Source organism: Rhinatrema bivittatum, chromosome 3 (genome assembly GCF_901001135.1).
Source record: "Rhinatrema bivittatum chromosome 3, aRhiBiv1.1, whole genome shotgun sequence".
In the NCBI taxonomy this organism is placed as follows: Eukaryota; Metazoa; Chordata; class Amphibia; order Gymnophiona; family Rhinatrematidae; genus Rhinatrema; species Rhinatrema bivittatum.
Genome location: NC_042617.1, coordinates 357,860,202 through 357,884,654, shown reverse-complemented (window position 1 = coordinate 357,884,654; position 24,453 = coordinate 357,860,202). Strand labels below are relative to the sequence as shown.

Here is a 24,453-nt window from a genome sequence, read left to right as displayed (position 1 = left end):
CCAGTCAAAATTCTGGTAACTTTGACAGAAGTTTTCCGTGATTGGGCTCCATCCTGATGATGTCACCCATATGGGAGGACTACCATCCTGCTTGTCCTGTGAGAAGAGCACTATACTCATTGGTCCTGAGACCATCTGGCTACACACTAGGAAAGTTGGATTTTTCAATTAGATACCTTGCTCGCTCTGACAGGCTATGCTTGCTGGGTTTTCTCTGATAAGCCTCGTTTGCTGGCACTTCTCCCTCTACAGATAACCTTTGATGTTACTGCATTTCTCCTGTTTGATAGGCCCCCTTTCTGGCGTGCTTTTGTGGGCTTTAGATTTTTTACTCTGGCGTTCCATCTTGGAAGTCAGTACAAGTATACTTTATCAGGTGAATTTTAAAAGCCCGGTGTGTGCCAAAACCAGGAGATATGTACACAGGTGCGCGCTGAGCGGATTTTAAAAGCTGCTCAAGTATGCGCGTACTTGTCACTACGCTCACAAATGAAAAGTTCCAAAAAAGGGGAGGGGCTTGGTCTGGACATTCCTGGATTTCACCTTGAAATTAGTGCGTACTTACATGCACATAAGGGAGCCATGGTCCCCTGCCACATAACTTTACTACTGCTATGGATGATGTGTAAGTTGTAAAACAAAAACTTCTAGGTAATCCAGCAGGATTTTAAAGGTCAGGGCTAACAGGGGAGAAGGGAGGCTATTAAACTAGGGGGTACTTGTGTCTTGGATTGGCCACAGGATGGAAACAGAATGCTAGGCTTGATGGACCCTTGATCTGACCCAGTTTGGCATATCTTATAGTTTGGAAGTCCTATCCCTTACCTGGGCAAACTGGGAACGAATTAGGAAAACTGGCATTGGCATCTGTGCATGTATTTTGCATGTATAGGTGTGCGTCCACTTGAAATTGGGATACGTGTGCACGGTCAGGCTATTTTATAACATGCGCGCATATACCAAGCATATGTAATAAAATGATCATGTCCTTGGGCACGGGCTGAAGACGTCTATTTAAAAGTTACCATCTATGCGTGTCTGGAAGGTATGCTCCATTTAATGTCGTTGTCTGCTGCGGTAAGTTTGTGTGATTTGTTTTTGATTAAGCTTATTTATGTTTGTTTCAGATTCTGTTCTAACACCATTTAAAAGACTTTAGTCTCTCCCAATGCAGCTACCGGGCTTGAAATTTTTTATTCTCACTGAAGATTGCTTTTTGGAACTTCTGAAATCCTTGAGAAAAAAATCACTTGAGAAGAAATATGTCTTTGGATTTACATGTCTACTGAGCTGATAGCCTACAAAACCTCATTTATATCGTAACACACCTTTGTCTTTTTGGAATATTAATTGCTATGAAAGAAAAAAAAATAGGCAGAAAAACATGTACATGCTAAATAAACATAGCAGCCTTTATTAAGGTTTTTTGCTATAGAGAACAGGCACAAAATTGAACACACAGGGAAATCTGGCCCCTCTGTATCCCTAATGTCCATCTTACGCAAAAGGAAAAACTTCACAGTGTAACTTTTATTTTTAATTTGTATCATTACATGGTACACTGTATCACAGAAAATGCACTCTAACATTCATTCACCGTTCGTAGCCATGATCTCCTCACCTGTAAGTAGGAGGCCATGGATTACTCAAGTTTCAAGTATTCAAGGACTTTCAATTTTTGGTTGAGTGAAAAAACAAACACAGAACTTAACTTTTACTTTTTTTTTTTTGTTCTCCATCCAGCAGTTGCCTCTGGCTTCTTCTGGATTTCCAGCTTCATGAAAACCAGCTACCACTGGGGGTGGTGGAGGCAGCACCACAAGCCTTCATGTGCAGAAACCAGGGGTTGCTCTTCCATTTTTGACTCCCTATCATCCAGCATTGCAGTGGCAGTCCTCTAGCTGAGAGGCACAGATTGTGGTTCCCTGCGGAACATGGCTCAAAGGTGCACTTAGCCAGCCAGTAGGTGCTGCTGTTGTGCAATGGCTTGGATTCCCTGACCTCAGGGTCTGATAATACTATACCTTCCCCTCACTTAATTTAAAGAGACATCTCATGTAATTTACAACAGCTGCTATCCCTTTCCTGATGAGCTTCTTACTAGAAGCCACAACATCTCGTTACCTTGTGCAGCATTCACCTCTACACCCTTAAAAAAAAAAAAAAAAAAAAAGAAGTTACGTTACAGCAGTGACAGGAATGGTTGCACAAGGGGCATTTGTATTTGCTGAAGACAGAGGTGAATAAATAAAGAAAAAAAAAGGTTTTGTTTAACCATTGCATAGTGACGTAATTTAGAAGAGCAGAGAAGGCAGCCCCGTAGTTTGCTTGTACACTGAATATCAGAATGCAGTCCAGCGTCAACAGTGCTGGCTCGCTGTGCTCACAAAACACTTCCACCTTCATTGAGAATGACGGTGGGGATCACATTTGGCTCCTTAGACTCGGCCCCGCAGTAGCTCTTTCTAGAGCTCCGATGCAGTCACCAGCTCGAACCACTGTCTGAGGGCATCACTGAGCGTCTCCGGGAGGGCGTTCACATCTCGCAAAATAATGTAGAACGGGAAAGGGAACTCGTCCATGTACGATCTGATCTCTAGCATTTCTCCTGATCCTCCAAATATGGGCACTTTGATATCCAAGATGGAATCCTGCAAATGGAAGCCATGAAACATGAAGATGAGACGACAGGACAGGCACGCAGGCCACCCCTCAAAGTTGCACGATGCTGAGAAATACAAACAGTCAATAAAAACAAAATGTACATGGTGCACTCTGTTCTATTAAGAGCAGTAGGGGCTCCTGTTCCCACCAAAATTCTAATTTACAGTGAACAGAAGCACAGTCCCAACTATAATGGCCCCATTTTGGGTAGAAGGGGGAATTCTTATTGATTTAAGAAATAGAACTAAGAATATTCCGTTGGGCTGTGGACAAACTGCTCTTCAGCTTAACTCCAAAGACCACAGACTGGGAGACATTTCCAAAGCACTAAATTAGCACTGCGCACTAAGCCGGGGAAGGAAGAAGATGGATTTGTCTTGGTTTTCACTTAAGAGGAATCCATTTTCACATAGCAGTGCCTTTCAAAAGGAAAAAAAAAAAGGCATCCTAATAGTCTTCATCATCAGGGTAGTAAGTGCCATCATCCTACTCGTAACAAATCGCTGATTCTTGACTACTACTAATAATCGTGATTCATCTAGCATCATTCATCCAACCAGAAGCCCCCTATATGTAGTACAGTTTAATGCTTCAGAAACACACAAACCACTACCCTTGGAACAGTTGGGCCTGTCCACACAATTCTGGTGCCTGTAGTGCTCGGCATCTTCCGCGGCACGCGAGGGGAGACTAATAAAGCATCACATTTTTTTTTTTTTATTCTCCAAATTTAGGGGACCTTTTTCAAATCACAATGGGCCGTTATCGTCTGCGATAACGCCCTAACGTACTGCGATAACGCCTGCATCGCGACTAACATTTAATTGAGGGAAAGGGGTGGGGGTGTGTGTGTTTAAAAACATTTTTATGCTAGTACCACTGCGGGCGATAAGGTTTTAGACATCATCACCGCAGTAGCGTCGGAACTAACTACACCTTTTGCAGTGGCGCTATGGGGGAGAAAATGCACCACCTCTATGTGGTCGGCTGCGCACTATTGCCCCCCCCCCCCACCCCATCATTCTGCTAGATTTATAGTGGAATGATAAATCCTGCGGATAGTTAGATATAGCATCAGTAAGATGTTGGTTGCTTGGCGATAAAAGGGAAACAGTAGCAAGAAATACCTCCAGGTACGGAAAAATTAACTTTGAGCACCCCCAAGTCTGAACCCCAGTCACCTCAACCCATAGCTCTTGTTTTACAGATGTGTGTGGCCGGGGGTGGGGGGGGGAGGAGAGAATCTACACCACCAGGATTTGGTTTGATTCAGACTGTGACTAGTATACATTTAATCTGTGGGACAAAACTGCAGCAGAGGATGAAAAGATACTTAACAGCTACTAAAGGGAATCATGAAGGGTCAAGCTTTATTACACAACAGCAGCCAAACTCCTCAGGATAACTCTGCACGCGCATGTTGACAATTTTCATGGGTCAGTTAGCCTTATGCATACACCTCTGAGATACTGCCAAAAGTGGAGCCGTCTACAATAACGGAGGACTGAAGTCCCCTCCAAAGTCAGAAAGCAGGCTTCATGAGCAGCCCACTGCCTGGCAACTTAGGGCCTCGGGATCAATCAGAAGCACTGTTGGGATCCTGAAGTCATGAACCTTCACTGGCAACTATCTGGGGATTTGTCCCCCTACTTCAAATACATTCCAGCCCTCCCCTACATACCCAGTCTGGTCCCTGCAGTGATAAGTCTTTTGGGCCGGGGAACATGCACCACAGCTCCCACTGAACCCTGCCATCACAGACCCTGAATCTAGCTACTGTGACACCCTTGAGATGACCATGACTCCCTTCTAGCTATCCAGAAAACAGAAGACCCAGCCTGGTGACAGAACCATGCCTCTGAGCCACCGGGCCAGTCCTTACCACCATTCTAATAATAAATGGAGACCACTCCTTATTGCAATATTTTTATTGCTTCAACTCTCCTGCAACTAATTTCATTTAAAATATTTATAACACGACATATCACCAAGGTGCTCAGGGTGTTTAATAATAGACTGGACGCTCCCACCAAGCAGAGAATGATCTCTTGACTTCTCTGTGACATTAATCTCATAAACCAGTACTAGTAAAAACTTACTTGCTGGTGCTAACAAATGGAGTGGGAACTGTATACCTAACTCCCCATGTACAGCACAGATAACACACCCCAAATGGGCATCCATGAAACTCACCCTTGAACTGGGATTATCCAAAACCACAAAGATGACGAAGATGTTAGCATTTCGAGCTGCCCGAACTGCTGCTGTGACTCGCTCTTTCCCCTCCAGGAAAAGGCCTCGTCCATCAGAGACAATCAGCAAAAGTTGAGCAGTTTCTAAGAAAAAAAAAAGTGCAGATTAAGTGCGCTGTAAGAAAAAGTTTCAGAAAAAAAAAAGCCTGGGAAAATTCCCAGGTTCTACAAGTTTGGGGCTGATGGGAGCATTCTGTATTTACCTCTACTGCAATTTATGGATTAGTAGCGGTGAAAACAAAAGTACAATGGGAAAATTCTGAAGCGGATCATCCTGTCAGCGTCAGTCACAGCAGGGAGCAACCCTATGCAAAAAGCAGCTGGTAACATGGAGTGAAATTGCAGAGACCAGAAGGGAGGAGGGACAGATGGACATGGCCTGGAAGCTTTTGCTGCTTATTGAAGTTAGTGTACAAAAGGACAGATGCTGGCTGGGCTCCTATTCTGTTACCTTACTATTCTGCTGAACGCAACTGCAGAAAGGTGTGGGCATGCTGTCAGGGCCAGTCACCTGCTCAATAGTCAAGCAGGACATTTTGCTTCACAGAAAAGGGGGCAGATGCATGGAAGGGACTCCCAGGGGATGTGGGGGAGACAAACACTGAAAGAATTAAAGAGTGCATTGGATAGGCAGAGAGGATTCCTGGGGGAAGTTTAAAAAAAAAAATCAACTGGGATCTATGGGACTGATTTTTTGAAAGGCAGTATAACAAGTTAAACTAAACTAATGAAACTGGACGGACTAGATGGACCTTAAGGTCCTTATCTGCTCTCACATTCCGTGAGTTGTAGGGATCCCGATAATTTTCACGTATTGTAGGAAGTGAACTGGTTTCTCCCCCACCCCCAGAAACCAGAGCATGAACTACTCTCCTCTTATTCTGTTTGCTTCTATCTTTGCCTGATCTAGAAAGAAAATAAGTGTAGTCACTGCCCTATTTTTGGGCACTATCCAATGGCAAAGTGCTTTCAAAATGCTTCTGACCTGGAACTAAGAGTTTTTGGCTCACCAACGACGCAGCGGCTTTCATAAAGCTTACCAGTAAGGGAAAACATTAAGGTTTCCGACAAATATCAAGAACCCTATAAACAAACTCTCGCAGGGGATATAATCCAGAGTCTCTCCTGATGTGCTTCCACAATTACGAGAAACTCTAAAACTTGTTTGTGGCCTTAGTTTCAAGGAATGTTTATGTAAGATGACTTCATGCCAATCTCAGTGTTTTTGATGCTTCCTGTTGTATTTTGGTAGCTGTACTGCAGACTTCAAATGGAAGGAGGACTATAAACAGCCAAGAGCCCCAAGATATAAACTGTAAAGAGCAGGACTTGCCTGAAGTCTCCCTCGAGACACAGGGGACGGTCTCTAAGCTTCACGTAAGAAAATTATTACTTACCTGCTAATTTTCGTTCCTGTAGTACCATGGATCAGTCCAGACCGTGGGTTATGTCCCCAATCCAGCAGATGGAGTCAGCCAAAACTTTGAGGGGGCGTCACCATAAGTAGAACTACCCCCTCTGCAGGAGTTCAGTATCGAGTATATCAAAGCCCGAGTAGAAAAACCCGAACCCCCTCATTGAATCAAGTTTATAGAAAATTGGCAACAACCAGCCATTTAACTGTAATAACAGACTAACAGTGGGCGTCCTACAACGGGTAGGAGGCAACAAGGACAACACGTCAACTTGTGAGGCACTGAGGCTGGGACAACAGTGAAAAATGGACAAGTGGTGAAGTACAGAAACCCTTACCGTTCCCACGAGCAAGATGAAGCAGGAGTAGAAAACCCAAAAGCGGTGGGCGTCTGGACTGATCCATGGTACTACAGGAACGAAAATTAGCAGGTAAGTAATAATTTTCTTTTCCCTGTACGTACCTGGATCAGTCCAGACCGTGGGATGTACCCAAGCTTCCCTAAATCGGGTGGGGTCCTGCGAGGCCTGCTCGGAGAACCTGTTCACCAAAATGTCCCGTGACTGAAGAGGCGAGGTGTAGGCGGTAATGCCTCGCGAACGTGTGCAACGACTTCCAGGTAGCCGCCCGACAGATCTCCTGGGATGAGACCGAGCGCGCCTCCGCCCAGGAGGCCGCCTGAGACCTTGTAGAATGCGCTACAATGCCAGGCGGAGGCGTCCGCCCCGCCCCAACATAGGAAGCGGCAATACCCGCCTTCAGCCATCTCGCAATGGTTGTCTTGGAGGCCTGGGAGCCTTTCTTCGGACCGGACCAAAGGACAAATAGATGGTCGGAAGTCCGGAACTCGTTGGTAGCCTCCAGGTATAGACGCAGTGTGCGTTGAACATCCAAGAGTCGGAGAGACTTCGGCTCGGAGGCGGAGAAGGACGGCAACTCCACCGTCTGGTTCACATGAAAAGCAGAGACCACCTTCGGTAGGAAGGAAGGGACGGTGCGGATCGAGACTCCCGAGTCGGAGAACCGGAGGTAGGGTTCCCTGCACGATAGCGCTTGTAACTCTGATATACGCCGAGCGGAGCAGATTGCCACCAGAAATACCGCCTTGAAGGTGAGATCCTTGAGTGTCGCGGTGCGCAAAGGTTCGAACGGAGGCCCCGACAGGGCTCGCAGCACCAGGTTGAGACTCCAGGAGGGACAAGGATCCCGTAGCGGAGGCCGGAGGTGCTTGACACCCTTGAGGAACCGAGCAATGTCCGCGTGCTGCAAGAGAGAGCCCCCATCACGCAACAACGAACCAAGAGCGGCAACTTGGACTCTCACCGAGTTGTAGGCTAGTCCCTTGTCCACCCCGTCTTGCAGGAACTGAAGGATCTGAGGGACCGAAGCCGTTGTGGGGCTAGTGTCCTGGCTGGCACACCACCGCTCGAACACCTTCCAGACGCGAACGTAGGCCACCGACGTGGACGTCTTGCGCGCCCGCAGCAGCGTTGATATTACCGCCTCCGGGTACCCCCTGCGCCGGAGGCGTCGCCTCTCAAAAGCCAGGCCGCAAGACAGAAGAGTTCTGCCTGCTCGAAAAATACCGGGCCCTGGTGTAGGAGGAAGGGGAGGTGCCCCAGCCTGATCGGGCCGTCGACCACCAGCTGCAGCAGGTCCGCGAACCAGGGTCGCCTGGGCCATTCCGGGGCGACGAAGATCACAGACCCCAAATGTCCTTCTATTCTGCGGAGCATCCGTCCTACTAGGGGCCACGGCGGGAAAGCGTAGAGCAGCAGATGTGCCGGCCATGGGAGTGCCAGGGCGTCCACCCCCTCGGCACCGCGTTCTCTTCGCCGGCTGAAGAAGCGGGGAGCCTTGGCGTTTAGAGCGGATGCCATCAGATCTAGGTGGGGGGCCCCCCACCGACGAACGAGGAGCTGCGTCGCCTCGTCGGACAGAGACCACTCCCCGGGATCCAGCCGTTGACGACTGAGGAAGTCCGCTTGAACATTGTCCACCCCGGCGATGTGTGACGCTGCCAGCCGGACGAGATGACGCTCCGCCCATTGCATGAGCAGCGCTGCTTCCAGCGCGACCTGTGGACTGCGCGTGCCTCCTTGGCGATTGATGTAGGCCACGGTGGTCGCATTGTCCGATAGCACTCTGACCTCGCGGTTTCGGAGGAGCGGGAGAAAATGCCGCAGGGCGAGCCTGACCGCCCTGGTCTCCAGACGGTTGATGGACCACGTCGCCTCCACCGCCGACCACGTTCCTTGCGTGGCGCTGCGATCGCAGACCGCGCCCCAGCCCGCTAGACTGGCATCGGTGGTTACCACCACCCAATCCGGTAAGTCGAGGGACACGCCTCGGGCTAGGTTTGCCGGATCCAACCACCAGCCCAGACTGTCCCTGGCCTTCTGAGGAAGTGGCAGAATCATCTGGTAGTCCTGCGAGACCGGCTTCCAACGGGAGAGGAGCGCCCACTGCAAGGGCCGGAAATGTGCAAACGCCCAGGGGACCATATCTATGGTGGATCCCATCACCCCCAGGAGTTGCAGGTAATCCCATGAGGTGGGTTCCGGTAACACAGAGAATCGTCGTATGTGATCCCGCAAAGAAAGCGCCTTGTCCTGTCGCAAGAAGACTTTGCCCAGCCGGGTGTCGAAGGTCGCCCCCAAGAAATCCAAGCGCTGTGAGGGTACGAGGGAGCTCTTGGAGAAGTTCACCACCCATCCCAGGGAATGCAGAAACTGTAGCACCCTGGACACGGCCGCCTGGCCATGGGTGAACGACTTCGCGCGAATGAGCCAGTCGTCCAGATAGGGATGAACCAGGATACCCTCCCTCCGGAGAGCCGCAGCCACGACTATCATAATCTTGGTGAAGGTGCGTGGTGCCGTCGCCAGTCCGAACGGGAGAGCTATGAACTGGAAGTGCTGGTCCAGTATCTTGAATCGCAGAAGACGGTGATGATCCGGCCGAATGGGGATGTGTAAGTAAGCCTCCGTGAGGTCCAAGGAGGCAAGGAACTCCCCCCGATGCACCGCTGCGATCACCGACCGCAGCGTTTCCATGCGAAAACGGAGCACTCGGAGGGACTTGTTGACCTCCTTGAGATCCAGAATTGGCCGAAACGACCCGTCCTTCTTTGGCACAACGAAGTAGATTGAATAGTGGCCCAAGCCCACCTCTCCGAAGGGCACGGGCGCAATAGCGCCTATCTCCTGAAGCCTGTTCAGCGTTGACTGCACCGCCTGCCGCTTGAGGGCCGAGCCACAAGGGGAAAATACGAAGCGACTCTTCGGTGGCCGGACAAATTCCAACGCGTAACCCAGCTTTACGGTGTCCAAGACCCACTGGTCTGAGGTAATCCGCGCCCACTCCCTGTAGAAAAACTTCAGACGCCCCCCGATCCTGGGGACGGTGGAGTGGGCGACTCTGGCATCATTGTGAAGACTTGGAGGAGGGGTTACCTGTCCCGAGAGCGGGGCGCGCGGGCCTGCGGCCGCGAAAGGAGCGCGACCAGGGTTGGGCCCGGGAAGCGGGCGGCCTGGAGCCCCCCGGCCTGTAGTTCCTGTAACGCCGCTGCGCCCTGGCTCTAGTCCGGGACGAAGCAAACGCCCGGGAAGGGCGATATCTATCCTCCGGGAGGCGGTGAACCGCATTTTCCCCCAGCGACTTGATGAGCTGGTCCAGATCCTCCCCAAAGAGGAACTTACCCTTGAAGGGTAGGGAGCCCAGACTCGACTTGGAAGACGTATCTGCCGCCCAATTGCGAAGCCACAGCAGCCGTCTGGCCGCCACCACCGAGACCATAGCTCTTGCCTGGACGCGGAACAGGTCATACGAGGCATCCGCCCCGTACGCCACTGCAGCTTCTAACCTGTCCGCCTGGGCGGCCTCCGCCGCTGGCAGATCCTGGGAGGTGAGAAGTTGTTGGACCCACAGGAGGCTTGCCCGCTGGGCGAGTGAACTGCACATCGCTGCTCTCATACCCAGCGCGGAGACCTCGAAGACTCTTTTCAGGAAGATCTCCAATTTGCGATCTTGTGTATCCCGCAGGGCCGTGCCCCCTGTCACCGGGATTGTCGTCCTCTTCGTGACCGCCGAGACTGCAGAGTCAACTCTCGGAACCTTGATGAGATCCAGGAAATCTTGAGGTAGCGGGTACAGCCGTTCCATGGCACGACCCACTTTCAGAGTCGCCTCGGGGGTATCCCATTCCCTCGTGAGGAGCTGCAGGAACGAGTCGTGAATGGGGAAAGCCCGCGCCCTCGGGCGCAGGGCCGCCAGGACCGGATCTCCTTTCTTTGAGGATGTGACCACCGCCGGCGCTACTGGGGCAGGCGGGTCAGGCGGCGGATCCAGATCCAGCTCCTGAATGATGCGTGGGATGAGCTCGTCCAGCTCTTCCCTCTGGAAAAGGCGCAGCGTACGCGGATCGTCCCCCTCCGTCGTGGCGTCCCCTTGTCCCAGATCCATGAAGTCCGGGTCAGGGTCCACTGGGTCCGGCGCCGCTCCCCCTGTCGCTGGCGAAACCCGAGCACGTGCGGGAAGACGAGGGGCCCCCGCTCCCGCCGCAACGGGGGGGGCCTGAGCCGAAGGCGAGGTCCGGCATATCTTGGCAGGGGGGGGGTCCACCGGTGTATCCAGACCCTGCAGGTATGCCGTGTGCATAAGAAGGACGAACTCCGGGGAAAACCCCGGTCTCGCCGCGGGGGCTCTGGAGGGGGGCACGTCCGCGCTCTCCTGCCCCTGCGGGCCCTGCTCCGGCAGCAAGGTCGGGGGCGAGTCCGGCTCCGACTCCCTGTCATTCGCTCTCTCCTGAGGTGCCGCGGGGCGCCGAGCGCTCAAGATGGCCGCCGTTCCCGCCAGGCCTGTGGGAGGGGCCCGCCCCCGGCGTCCTGGCAGAGGCGCTAGAAAAGAGAAATCGGCAACGGGCTGTGAGGTGCCTTCCCCCCCGGGAAGACACCGGGCACAGATGCCCTCCCTGGAGATGCGGGACCCCGGTTCGCCACAAGCCGCGCAGCGCGTCGGCCGCGGCATCGCAGTGCAGAAAAAAACCGCGAAAAACGAAAGTGCTCAAAAAGAATAAAAAAGTGAGCCTCGGGGTCCCGCGAGCCGAAACGCCGCCGCCGCGGGGGGGCCCGATGGCCTGCACTGCCCGCCGACGTGAGGAATAAGAAGGCGCGGGGGGGCCCTCCTGGCCGCACTACCCGTCAAGAAGAAAAAGCCTGCCTGCCTGCCTTTCCGAGCCGCCCACGAGGCGCTCAAGATGGCCGCTGGCAATGTGGCAAGCGCGGAGAGGCCGGTGCTGTCGGCCTCCGCGAGGTAGCAGGGGAGTTTGGGGAGCTGAAAAGTAAAAGAAACACCAACTTACCCCGTCTGTAGCATAGAAAACAAGGAAGACACAAACAGAAGGTAAGCCACGCCTCCCCAAAGCTGAACCCCTCAATTAATTAATTAACTCAATCAGAGTCTTCTTTTTTTTTTTTTTTTTTTTTTTAAACAAACTTGATTCAAACCTGATTCAAAAGAAATAGGCAATAGCCCAAGAAAGGGCAGCCAAAGACAAAGTTAAAAGCTTATGCTGAATTGGGAGCACTCCAAATTCCCTACTCGCATCTGCTGGAGTCAGAAGATACTGAACTCCTGCAGAGGGGGTAGTTCTACTTATGGTGACGCCCCCTCAAAGTTTTGGCTGACTCCATCTGCTGGATTGGGGACATAACCCACGGTCTGGACTGATCCAGGTACGTACAGGGAATTAGAGCTCTTTTTGGTAACTGCTGGATATCCACACCTATTTCACTTCTATACATCTACACTGTAGATTTCCAACAGTGTCTCAAACTACATCCTAGTGCTAAAGGTCTCTTATTTTACATTTATGCCTACCTTCTACTGCAAATAACTCTGGAGGACCACTGAACTTACTGTATTTTTATGGGAATTTATCCTGCACTTCTAGTGCTAACATCTTCCATTTTGCAGGCACCCTTTGCCCATCATGAACCCCCGTTGTTCCTGACTATCTACCATTTCCTTCTTGTAAACACAATAGCTTTCCCGTATATTTGCACGTCTGACTGTGGTATGATAGGTATATACATATGTATACAGATATACACTTGCAAGACAGAATTTTCACTGTTTTTTGTGTGTTAATACTATAAATCACTTAGAGCTTGCGCATGTAAAGATTAAGAAATTTTAATAAATACAAACACAAATGTGATAGCCTTGGGAAATGAATGATAAACCAAACAAGATGTAGACATTTTAGTTTTTAAATGAAATTTTTAGAGCAGGACCCATAGCGAATAACCAGGCACAATGCCACTTGGAGCCATCACCTTTTTTCCCTCTCCTTCTCCCACCTAACTGGACTCGAGGGGCAGTGACACTTGCCACCCTGAGAGAAAAGTACCCCAATCACCTGGATTGCTGCTATGAGAAATCTGCTGGGCAGCTGCAAACATGTTGGCTGAGGACTCCAGGAACTGTGCAGAAGAGACAAACAGGAGAGGAGTCATCACTGGTCTCATGACAGACGGTCAGAGTCACAGATAAACTAACACAATTTATCTTACATAATGAAATTTAAATAATTGTTTCAACTTACTGGATTAAAAAACTAGCTTATATGGGTGGAAAAAATATCTTAATTACAAAGCTTATTTTTCTTCTGGTCAGCCATGTGACTAAGCCACAGCACCTTGTGCAGCAGGCCAGAAGACTTGGGATTGGGGCTGGCAAAACATGGGCATATCATGGACTGGAAGCATGACTTAGGGCTCCAAGTGGGAGGGGACACTGCTGTTACAGAAGCCATCCCTGCAAGCAGAAGACCAATACTGAGGTGATCCATGTTGGAGGATATTGCCTCTCCAACCACTGGGCAAGCGAGGGGACCAGAGTCACACTGGGCCAGGTGTATGAGGTTAGGGAAGTCTTTTTCTCAATGACCGATGCTTGAGGTACATTAGAGGGCCTCTGCTATCTCTTCAATGGTTCTCCCAAGCCCTTATGGAGCCTACTGGGAACATCAAGCTTTCACAAAATAGGTACGAGAGTAGGGGGTTATGCAACATCTTGAAACAAGATTCAGAAACTAGGAGAAAGTAAAGTAAAAATAAATTCTCTCTTATTTAGGTGTATAGGACCATTTAACTCTTGGGAGTAATTCAACCTAGATGGTGTTTTGAAAAGAGACAGTCTCCTTGCCAAAGACTCATGCATAAGCAGAGGATGGTACCTGTGCTATATATGTTTTCCTCTGCTGAAATCTGCAGTGTCTTAGGATCCGGGCTCCGGACTGGTCACTGAACTGTTCGTGGAACGGGTGCAAGAGCTGAACAGTCTCACCAAAGCTGGAGAAATAAATCACAATCAAACAATGCTGAGATTTCCCTTCCAACGTATGCTGGGGTTCTGCAGTCTGCTGCCATCAAGTGAAAGGAGAACGTAGGCTTGCATAGTTACCTGTACACAGCTATCTGACCCACTTCCAAAAGTGTCAGAGCATTTCCGATCACAGCCAGGGATTCAAACGCCAGCTATAAAAATACAAGACAAGAATATATGCGCTGTCACCGACTGTCATTATAAAGCAACAGGGGCTGCTCAGTTTAACGACAGGCTTCCAGTACAGTGTCATTAATCATTGTGAAATGGCATTTGGAGTATTTCAGGGCTGGGGTGCGAGAAGCTACCACAGAACAAGTTCAGAAGTCAGTGCACAGCTACAAATGTGAAATCTGCAGATTTCCGATAAGATAGCTCTTTCTGCAAAGTGTGTCACTGTTTTATGTTTAGAATACATTACTGCTTGCTGTCAATTCCTTTGCCAAATAAGCATGCTTGTTAACACTTATCCAACATACAGGCCGATACAGTACAGTACTGTTAGCCGGCATTTGGATGCGCGTTTGACGCGCTAGCTTTACCCCTTATTCAGTAAGGGGGTAATAGCACGTCCAAAACGCGCGTCCAACCCCCCTGAGACTAATAGCGCCCGCAACATGCAAATACATATTGATGGCCCTATTAGGTATTCCCGCGCGATTTAGTAAGTAAAATGTGCAGCCAAGCCGCACATTTTACTTTCAGAAATTAGCGCCTATCCAAAGGTAGGTGCTAATTTCTCCGGGCACCGGGAAAGTGCACATAAAAGCAGTAAATACGGCTTGAAAACCGGATGCTCAATTTTGCTGGCGTCCGGTTTCCGAACCCATGGCTGTCAGCGGGCTGGAGAACAGACGCTGGCAAAATTAAGCGTCGGCTGTCAAACCCACTGACAGCCGCCGCTCCTGTCTGAAAAGAGGCGCTAGGGACGAGCTAGTGTCCCTAGCGCCTCTTTTTACCGCTGTGCCTAATTTAAATAAATTAATTTAGTGAATCGCGCGCACAGGAGAGTGGGCGCTCGCCCGCTCTCCCGCGTTTTTTTTTACTGTATCGGCCCGATACTGCATAACTTGACTGAAATGATTAAACTTGGTTAAACTGATGGGGAAAGGCTTCCCTGCTTCTGTGTAGGCTGCCTTAATTATTTCCTTGATCCAGTGAGCTATGGAAGCTCGCAAGGCCACTTTGCCTTGTCTCTTCCCACTGTGAAGAATGAACAAGCGCTCCGTTTTGCGCACCAGTTCTGATTGTTCTAGGTACTGTATCAGGAGTTTGCCAACATTTAGATGGCAAAGGCGGCGGGAGTCTTCCGAGTCCTTATGTTCATCTGGGCACAATACAATAGATAGAATAGCACCCTGTATTTTGCTGGTGTGTAGGCTCTGGAGTTATAGCCTTCAGACTGAGTAGTTTTCTCAGTGTGGATTCCACTGCCATTCTCTTGAGGTGGGAGAGGCAGGATGGTATCATAAATTTATCCCGAGGGATGCTGCGAAATTCCAGGGAATAGCCTTTTTGTATGATGTTTAGTACTCATTTGTCTGACGTGATCTTGACCCATTGATGGTAGAAGAGGGAGAGTCGGCCCCCTATTTCCTCTTCCTGTGGATGGGTCGGCCCATCCTCACTGGGAAGCTCGGGTCGATCCTGCCCCCGGACCTGTTCCTCTCTTGGGTTGTCTGTTCCGAAAGGACTGAGACCTCCCGGATGGTCGAGGTGCCTGGAATGATGAATTTCTATAGGGTCGGAAACTGGCGCCTCTGCCCCTGGGTCTCCTGGGGGAGGGGCGCTAGGATCTTTTTCCTCTGTCTTCAGGTAGTCAAGGCACTGGAGATTCACCCCACTTACTGGCTAACTTCTCTAATTCGTTCCGAATAGGAGAAATCCCTTAAAGGGCATTCTTGTGAGATTCGCCTTAGAAGTCTCGTTTGCAGACCAGTTCCGCAACCATAACTGCCTTCTGGCCACCACTACCGAGGCTACTCCTCTGGCTGAGGTATGCACCAGGTCTGAACTTGCGACCATCAGGAAGGCTGCGGCAGGTTCAATCGCTTCTCCAGCATATGTCCCGGAATTATCTGCCTCTCTCTCGAGGAGCAAGCAGGAGCGTACAATGAGCGTGCAGCAGGAAGCGATCTGCAGTGTCATTGCTGTTGTGTCGAAAGCTTGCTTAAGGATGGATTCTAATAGTCTATCTTGAGTATCCTTCAATGCCGCCCCTCCCTCAACCAGAATGGTTGTTCGCTTTGAGACGGCGCAGAACATGGCGTCCACTTTCGGAAAACTCAGGCGTTCCTTGGTCGCTGGTTCCAGTGGGTACAAGGCTTCCAAAGCCCAACCTCCTTTAAAGTTCGCCTCCGGGGCATTCCATTCCAGGTCAATCTTGGATAGCTTCCTGCATTGGGAAATAGCATGAGGCTTTATGAAGGGACACCAAGATGGATTCCTCTTTGGTTCCGCCATAAGGTCCATGCCTGGAATCCCCAGAGTCTGAGACACAAGAGCTGGCAATTCGTCTTTGTGGAAGAAGCGAAGCATGATTCTGTATGGTTCCAGGCCTGGAGGGATTTTCCTTTCCTCCATGAGTCACCATCATCATCTGTGGTGTCTGGGTCCCTGTCGGGGAAATTCTTGGTAAGGTGGGGCATGCCTCGAGGTACCCAAGCAGGGCCGGGAGGGTCAGGTGCTCCCGGCTGGGATTCCACCCGGGTCGCGGCTGGGGCTGCCTGTACCTGAACGAAGGCTTACGGTCCCTGGAAAAATTCCAACCAGGAAAAGGCCCCTGGATCCATATTAGCCCCAGGAGGAGTCCTAGTAGGAGCCACCGAAATGCCTAGTCGTAGAGAGGACGCCAGTTCAGAATTGCTTAGATTCAGGGTGCTGTCAGATGAGGTAGTTCCCAACCCATCCTCCGACTGTGAAGGACCAGGCTTGGATGGTCCTCCCTGGGCTTCCTTCTCAGTATTGAGACAGACTCCAGTTCAGGCTGTGCGGTTCTGATGTGGCAGGCTATGCAAAGGGAGTGTCTTTTGAGCTCTTTTGCCACCGGTGCCACTGCCTCTGTGTATAATTGCACATGTAAACATGCACGGTTTTATGCGCACGTCTACAAATGCAGTTATGTGCACGTGTAGATATGAGTGAGACTGTGCGCGCAGTTGTATGCGTGGCTATGTTACAGACATGCAAGTTGGGCGCACTGACCATCCAACCTGCCCCGCACGTACTGACGGTCGAGGAGGAAAGATGGCGCCGAAGCCCCTGCACACAAGATGGCGCCGCCAAGGGTCTCCACATGTCTGGACCACTGCACCAGACCGGGGCCTAGCCCAACCAAGGCTGCTCAACCCTATCAGTGCTCCCCTTTTTACCTTGCCGGATTGAAAATGGAGTCGGTACGGCATGTCGAGCCTGGAGACCTTAAAGTTTCCTGCTTACCTGGTCTCGGCGCTTAAAGGCTGCGTTCAGGGACATCTCCAGCTGCAGGGGAGAGGGCTTTAGCCTTCACTGCCGCGCTCGGCTAGGCACCCGCTGCCTTTCAGCCGCTTTAGCGGCTAAGTCCACACCAGAGGCCAGCTATCAGACCAAGGCACACTTCTGAGGGGTCTCAAAATCAACTCAGGAATTCTCAACTGGAGGAGGGACCCTTAGGTATCACCACTGGAGAGCGGGACTTGATCGTCTTTAAAGTGAAGATAAGAATTTTCTTCTTTGTGCTGCAATTTCGTTAACACCGTGCTAGTGTGGGGATAGCGTCCGCATCTGCTAGGAGACGGAGAGATACTGAGGAGCTGAGGTCACTGCAGGGGTGAATCTAGGGTGATGTCAGCTTTGAAATCTGACTCCGTCTCCCATCTGCTAGCAGAGGAGCACATAACCCACTGGTCCTGAGTTTTATCTGGCTTCACGCTAGGAAATGAATGGTTGAATATTTTTTCTGTCAATATTTTCTTTATTAGCTATAACTTTGTTAAAGTAGTCATGTGTTTTTAAACAAGGTTCTCTTATTCTTTGAAATTAATAAAAATAAAAGTATAGGAAAAAGAGATCCTCTTTTCTTATTCTATGAGTAGCCACGAAGGAAACCTAGAGAAGGTGGTCTTCCAGCCACAGCTAAATCAGATCATCTATTCTGACAGAGCAGTATTTTCTGTAACTGAGAAACCTTCCTGATTTGGAATTCTGCCTTATTGCCATGAGATCCACTTGTGGGACTCTCCATCTAGGGATCACTATCCCTCTCAGCATGGTCAAATCTCACACCCAGATACTCCAAGGCTTCTGTGGGATTCAATCCGCCCTGAGAAATTCACCACCCAAGTGATTGCAAAACTTGGACTCCTCTGCTGGTTGCTTATAGATTTTCTCTTGTTCTAACTTGGCTCTGATAAACCAGTTGAAGGTGTACTAGCACACACTTTGCAAAAAGATTCCCATGGCCACCAGTGCAAATGGAAGAGCTCTGAACTGAAACTGATTCCCTATCGCTACAAATCAAAGATATATCTGATGCTCTCTTCTGATGGCAATGTGCAAATAAGCTTCTGTCAGATTTATTTATTTAAAACATTTTATATACAGACTTTCACAGACAAAGTCTGACCAAGACGGTTCACAACTTCAAAATATAAAAAAAAACTAAAGAAGATAATTAAACAAAAAAAACTACATAACAAAAACCAAAATCAATAGCTAAAATAAATAAAGTAAAAAGATGGAAAAAAAAATACAATGTATAATTATAATCCCTAATTCTTCAGATCTAGAGATGAGAGAAAATCTCCTTTTCTCACTGCCATGACAACTGAATGCAAGGTCTCCATACAAAAGTGAGGCATTGACTGATCCCCCCCACACTGTGGTCCTGAAACTGCCTTTCTTCCTCAGAGCCTCAAAGCAAACAGAGTACCTTCTCCAGCCCTCTTTGTCAGCTGGAGCCAATACTACTGCTCCCATATGCAACAATCTTTACAAACCTGACATTCTCCCTTCTCTTGCACTCTCTGAACTTAAAATGGTGGCATCTCCAACAAGATTGCTTGGGTCCTCCCCCTGCTGCAGCAGGCCAAGCTCTGACCTCCTGCACTGCCAAATGGCATCCCACACCGGGGAACCTTGCCACATAGGGGAAGCAATGGGGGGGGGGGGGCAGCCTATCTCCTGCAGCCACTACACACATACTCCATCCAGGGGCTCCATAAGTACAGCACTTTCCTACACCCTTCATGCTTTCCTTTCCCCTGGGGGTTTTTCCAGAACAGCCACAGCAGACACTGGAATCCAAGCTGGTCCCATGCAGTTGATCTTCTCCCCCCTCCCTCTTTTCAATCTTGATCAACTATGCTGCTCATTGCAAAGATTACTTAAATAGAACCCACAATATTGTAGGAGATGAGGAGAAGAACTCAATAAGCCGCATCCCTGAAAATAGAATTTCAACTCCCAAAGGGTTTGGAGCCCTTCACAATCTCAGCAACCTTGAGGTTACCTGAGTCTATTGCTTTGCCCCTTGGGATCCCTGAGGACCTCCAAATGATGCACTAGTCAGATACATCTGTAACCTTCTGGAGCAGAGAAATATGGACAAAATTTACTGCTGCTCAAGTACTGCAAGTGATATCACAAAAAAACCCATGTACTTCTGTCTCTGCCTGCTGGCAGCGAGGCGTAATCCATTTGTCTGGACTGGTAAGGGAATCTTCTATTTAGGAGTTAATTAAAGATCTAGGTACTACAACATGACTTAGGATAAGGAGATTTACTATTACTTAGCTTTAAAAGGACAAGATTAAGATTCTCAATTGTATTAGTCCCCAGGAATAATATTTTCTTTTGGTCTGCTACAGTTTCCATATGTTATTGGGGTTTATGTTTTTAATTATTTTGTGAATTTCCTCTCTCAGTTAATTGTGAACCGACATGATGTGTCCTACGAATGCCGGTATATAAAAAATGTTAAATAAATAAATAAATAAATAAACTTACTTGCTTGGAGTGATTGTCAATCATACTTGAGGAATCATCGATAGCCAAGCAGATCTGATACTGACGCTTGCTGGGTTTGGTCCTCCGCAGCCAGATCTTATCCTTACGAAACTGACTAGCAATGTATGGGATGACTTTGCGCATGTTCAACCTCTTTCCTGTTCTGTAGTCTCCTCTGGTAATTTAAAAAAAAAAAAAAAAAAAAAAGATTATTGTGGTGTGGGGGGGGGGGGGGGGGGGGGTGGAAGGTAGGCAAAGGGTCCATAAAATTTGCTTATATCTAACCCAATAAAGCCTTTGATCACACAAATACAGAATTTGACAACAGATTAGTACTGTAAAGCCCGTATGCTCTACACATAGGCCCTAAGTTGGTTTCTGGCTTCCCCCATACTTCACTGTAATTAAGGATCCTCTATATTTATTCCAAAACTTTCCTGAATTCCTTTTACTGTTTATACCTTCACCTCCACTGTGTTCCATGCATTCACTAGCCTTTCACTGAAGAAATATTTTCTGAGTACGCCAGAATCTAAACCCTTTCAGCCCCACGTGACAATCTCTTGCTCTAGAACGTCCTGTCCACTGAAAAATGGTTGCTTCTTATGCATTTATACCTTTGAGGTATTTGAATGTCTATTATTTCCCCCCCCCCTTTCTCCCCTCCATGGCCCTTAAATCTCAGTGTTCACCAAGAACAGGAGTCAACACTGCATCAAGTAAAAAGTGAAAAATAGTGGGAAAAGGCACTGTGACAGGGCAGAGGTCCAAGCACACCCATTAAAACAGGTCCTGCTCCTCATTCAGGCAGAGATCACTAACAGAGAAAATACTACAGCTGTGAGATGGAGATAAACATTTACCTTTGTACAGTCGACAGAATAAAAAAAAAAGTGCAATCATGCAGAGGTGTACACCAGATTTCTGTTCCGCTCAGGGGAAGCTAATAGAGTAACATTAGTGCAAGCAGTAAGTTTACGAAATATTTTATGGATTCTCTCGTAATAAAATAATTTACATGTTCAGATTCTGCTGGTATTAGTGGGAAAGTGAATGAAAGAAGGAAACTGTGAATTAACAGCAAACCTTTTAATCTATAGTGCATGCTATCTATTTCAGGAAGAGTGCCAAGTTGCTTGAACAATCATAAAATCCCATGTTACATGCCAGCTTCAGTTAATGGGGCAAACTTTGCTTGCTCTTCCCTCATTACAAGAGAAACTGAGACAATTTCTCCTTTGATGATTCTAAACTATGGAACTCATTACTAAGTATGGATCAAAGTGAGATTAACCACCTAAATTTTAAGAAAAATATAAAGGCTGCTCACTTTGTTCAGACCTTTGACTACTGTTGCTCTTGGTGCTTTTACTGATTTTATTCCTTAAGCTGGTTTTAACTATTACTCTATTTTGTAACTATTATCTATGAGATGGGTATGCCATGTTGATTAATCTTATGAATGTTGAGCTTTAATCTGCTTTGAATAACTGTATTAGAAATCATGACATACAAAAACAGATATTCGCACAAAATGTAGAGAGCAAAGCGGATGGATTGTTCTGAGCCTAGAAAAGTTGTGGCTGCTGTGACAGCTGACCAATGACATTCAATAGCATGCCAGAACTTGGCTTCAACTCTTGCCAATGGGTAGGACTTACTTGAGTTTGGCTGCCTGTGTGGGCTCCAGGATGAGTCGCAGCTGTTCACAGAGCTGCTGGGAAAGAGGAGCTGTCATGATAAGATACCGCTGCCACATCTCAGCTGCAGCCTTCTCCTGAAACATGGGAAATCAGTAAAATAAGAACCAAGCAGAGCAGACAGCGCCTCCTACTCTTTGACACCACTTTTTCCAGGTCACTCACCTCATCAGGGCTGCCAGGCAGCTGAGTTTGCCAGACCTCCAGTTGCCGCTCAAGCTCCAGCCTTAGCTCTTCAGGGTCTTGAATAATTTGCTGAAAAACACATTAATAAGAAACTAAGGCACAGACTGGCCACTTTCTGAGACAAGATATTGGGCTTGATGAACCTCTGATCTTAACATAACAGGTGCCATGTTGGGTATTATATTATAAACTAGTTCAATGGTCCTCACACGCAAGAAAAATACTTTTCTTGTTTTCTTGATGTAGAGAAGGCAACAGAAGAAGTTTAATAAAGTTTGCAGCAGAAGAGGTTGGAACAGCCAAGGGAAGAGTTTAGATGTGAAATGATTTATCTGATAATTTCCTTTCCTTGAATACAGTCAGATCAATCCAGAGAAATGGGTATTCCCTGTACGTACCTGGATCAGTCCAGACCGTGGGTTATGTCCCCATTCCAGCAGATGGAGTCAGCCCAGAGCTTCGAGGGGGCGTCACCATAAGTACTACTACCCCCTCTGCAGGAGTTCAGTATCTTCTGACTCCAGCAGATGCAAGTAGTGGAATCTGGGCTTGCTCCCGATTTCCTTGAAACTCTCTTGTTTTCCCTTTGTTTAGGGCTTTCTTCTCTGTGTTGTTAGCTTTGGTCTTGGATCAAGTTGTTCTTTAGTTTAAAAAAAAAAAAAAAAAAAGGGCTAATTGGTTAATTGGGGAGGCGTGGCTTCTCTGTTGTGCTGGCTCTCTGCCTTCCTTTTTCTTCGCTCTCAGCGCTGGTCTGTGTATCTCCCGGGGTAAGTCGCTTTTCTGTTATTTTCTTGGCTGTACTTTTTCTTTTCAGCTAGGTTACCGTGACTGCCGGTGAGACCGGCCTCCTTCGCTTGCTCCCGCGGCCATTTTTTTGCCGGCTCCTCGTGGGCAGCAGGGAGCAGGGAGAGCTATTTCGGCGGGCTGTGAGGCCAGGAAGGCCCCCCCCCGCGGCGCCGCTTGGGTTTCTTTTCTCGGCGGGTAGTGCGGGCCGTCCGGGCCCCCCCGCAGCGGCGCGCCGTCTCGCGGCCCCCCCCGAGGCTGCCGAGTGCTTTTTCACCTTCGGGGCTGTCTTTCTGCGCGCCTGCCATGCCTCGGCCGTCGCGTTGCTCGGCCTGCGGCGAGCCAGGATTGCGCATTTCTAGGGAGGGCATCTGTGCTAGGTGCCTCCCAGGGGGGGAAGGCACGTCCGGGCCCCGCACTTATTTTTCAGCATTCGCAGCCTTGCCCGGGCGGCGTGGGCCGGCCCCTCCCCCATTCCTGGCGGGAATGGCGGCCATTTTGCACGCGCTGCGCCCCGAAGGGGATCAGTCGGTGCTGGAGGATGGGGAGGCCTCGGAGGGACCTCCCCCGATCTTATTACCGGAGGCAGCTACGGAGGTGGACTCACAGGGACAGGGTCCCCCGGGGCCCCCACCCGCGGAGGTCACCCCGAGTAGGCCGGGGTTTTCTCCAGAGTTTATTCGGCTGATGCATACAGCGTACCTGCAGGAATTGGCGGCTCCCGTGGGGCCTCCACCACCCAAGCTACCGCGGCCTTCGGCCCCCTCTCCGGCCCCTCCCCCGCCGGTGGGCGTAGGGGCCCCGCAGCTCCCCGCCCACGTCCGGCTCCCCGTGGGTTCAGGGGGGACTGGGTCGGACCCGGTTTCCCCAGGATCGGACCCTGCCGCTACGGGGCAAGGGGATTCTACGTCAGAGGGAGAGGATCCACGCACGCTGCGCCTTTTCCAGCGGGATGAGCTGGATGACTTAATCCCGCAGATCATTCAGGGGTTGGACCTCGATCCCCCGTCGCGCCGGCTGTAGTCACGTCTTCGAAGAAGGGAGATCCGGTACTGGCAGCACTTCGTCCGCGGGCGCGGGCATTTCCCATTCACGAGTCGTTTCTGCAACTCCTCACCAGGGAATGGGATTCCCCGGAGGCTGCTCTAAAGGGCAGCCGCGCCATGGAGAGGCTGTACCTGCTGCCGGAAGATTTTCTGGATCTCATCAAGGTACCCAGGGTGGACTCCGCGGTGACGGCGGTCACGAAGAGGACCACCATTCCAGTGACGGGTGGAGCGGCGTTAAGGGACACGCAGGATCGCAAGTTGGAAGTCTTCCTCAAGCGGGTCTTCGAGGTCTCCGCAGTGGGGCTGCGGGCAGCAATGTGCAGCTCGCTTGCCCAGCGGGCTAGTCTTCTCTGGGTGCAGCTACTGCTCACTTCTCAGGTGCTGCCACCCGAGGAGGCCGCTCAAGCGGATAGGCTGGAAGCCGCGGTGGCTTACGGGGCTGACGCCTCCTATGATCTCTTCAGGGTCCTCGCCCGCTCCATGGCCTCTGTGGTGGCGGCGCGTCGGCTCCTATGGCTACGCAACTGGGCGGCGGACACGTCCTCCAAGTCGAGCCTGGGTTCCCTGCCATTCAGGGGTAAGTTCCTATTTGGGGAGGATCTGGACCAGATCAAGTCGCTGGGGGAAAACGCGGTCCATCGCCTGCCGCAAGACAGATATCGCTCCACCAGGGCTTTCTCATCCTCCCGGACCAGCGCCAGGGCGCAAAGACGCTACAGGAGTTACAGACCGGCGACAGCCCGACCCCCCCCCCCCTCCAGGTCTCAGCCCTGGTCGCGCTCCTTTCGCGGGCGCCGCCCCGCACCCTCGGCGGGACAACAGTCTCCCAAGTCCTCGCAATGATGTTCAGCTCGCCCACTCCGCCGTCCCCAAGATTGGGGGGCGGCTAGCGTTCTTCTACGAGGAGTGGGCGCAGATCACCTCGGATCAGTGGGTCTTGGACACCATAGGACGCGGCTACGAGTTGGAGTTTGTCCGCGCTCCCAAGGGACGGTTCATTTTCTCCCCTTGCGGCTCGGCCATCAAGCGAA

At 50.0% G+C, this 24,453-nt stretch overlaps 1 protein-coding gene across 2 annotated transcripts in view; it reads right to left on the bottom strand.

Annotated features, from left to right (window-relative positions):
• Positions 1–1,387: 1,387 nt before the first annotated feature.
• MDN1 (midasin AAA ATPase 1) overlaps positions 1,388–24,453 on the bottom strand; it is a 765,271-nt gene continuing 742,205 nt past the window's right edge. For both annotated transcript variants that reach the window (XM_029595415.1, XM_029595414.1), the window contains exons 95-102: positions 21,570–21,659; positions 21,366–21,481; positions 19,705–19,879; positions 13,798–13,871; positions 13,571–13,685; positions 12,752–12,815; positions 4,858–5,000; positions 1,388–2,651 (exon numbers count right to left, since the gene is read on the bottom strand). In XM_029595415.1, the coding sequence (XP_029451275.1) occupies positions 2,466–2,651; positions 4,858–5,000; positions 12,752–12,815; positions 13,571–13,685; positions 13,798–13,871; positions 19,705–19,879; positions 21,366–21,481; positions 21,570–21,659 (963 nt within the window). In that variant the 3' untranslated portion in view covers positions 1,388–2,465. The remainder of the gene's footprint in view (positions 2,652–4,857; positions 5,001–12,751; positions 12,816–13,570; positions 13,686–13,797; positions 13,872–19,704; positions 19,880–21,365; positions 21,482–21,569; positions 21,660–24,453) is intronic.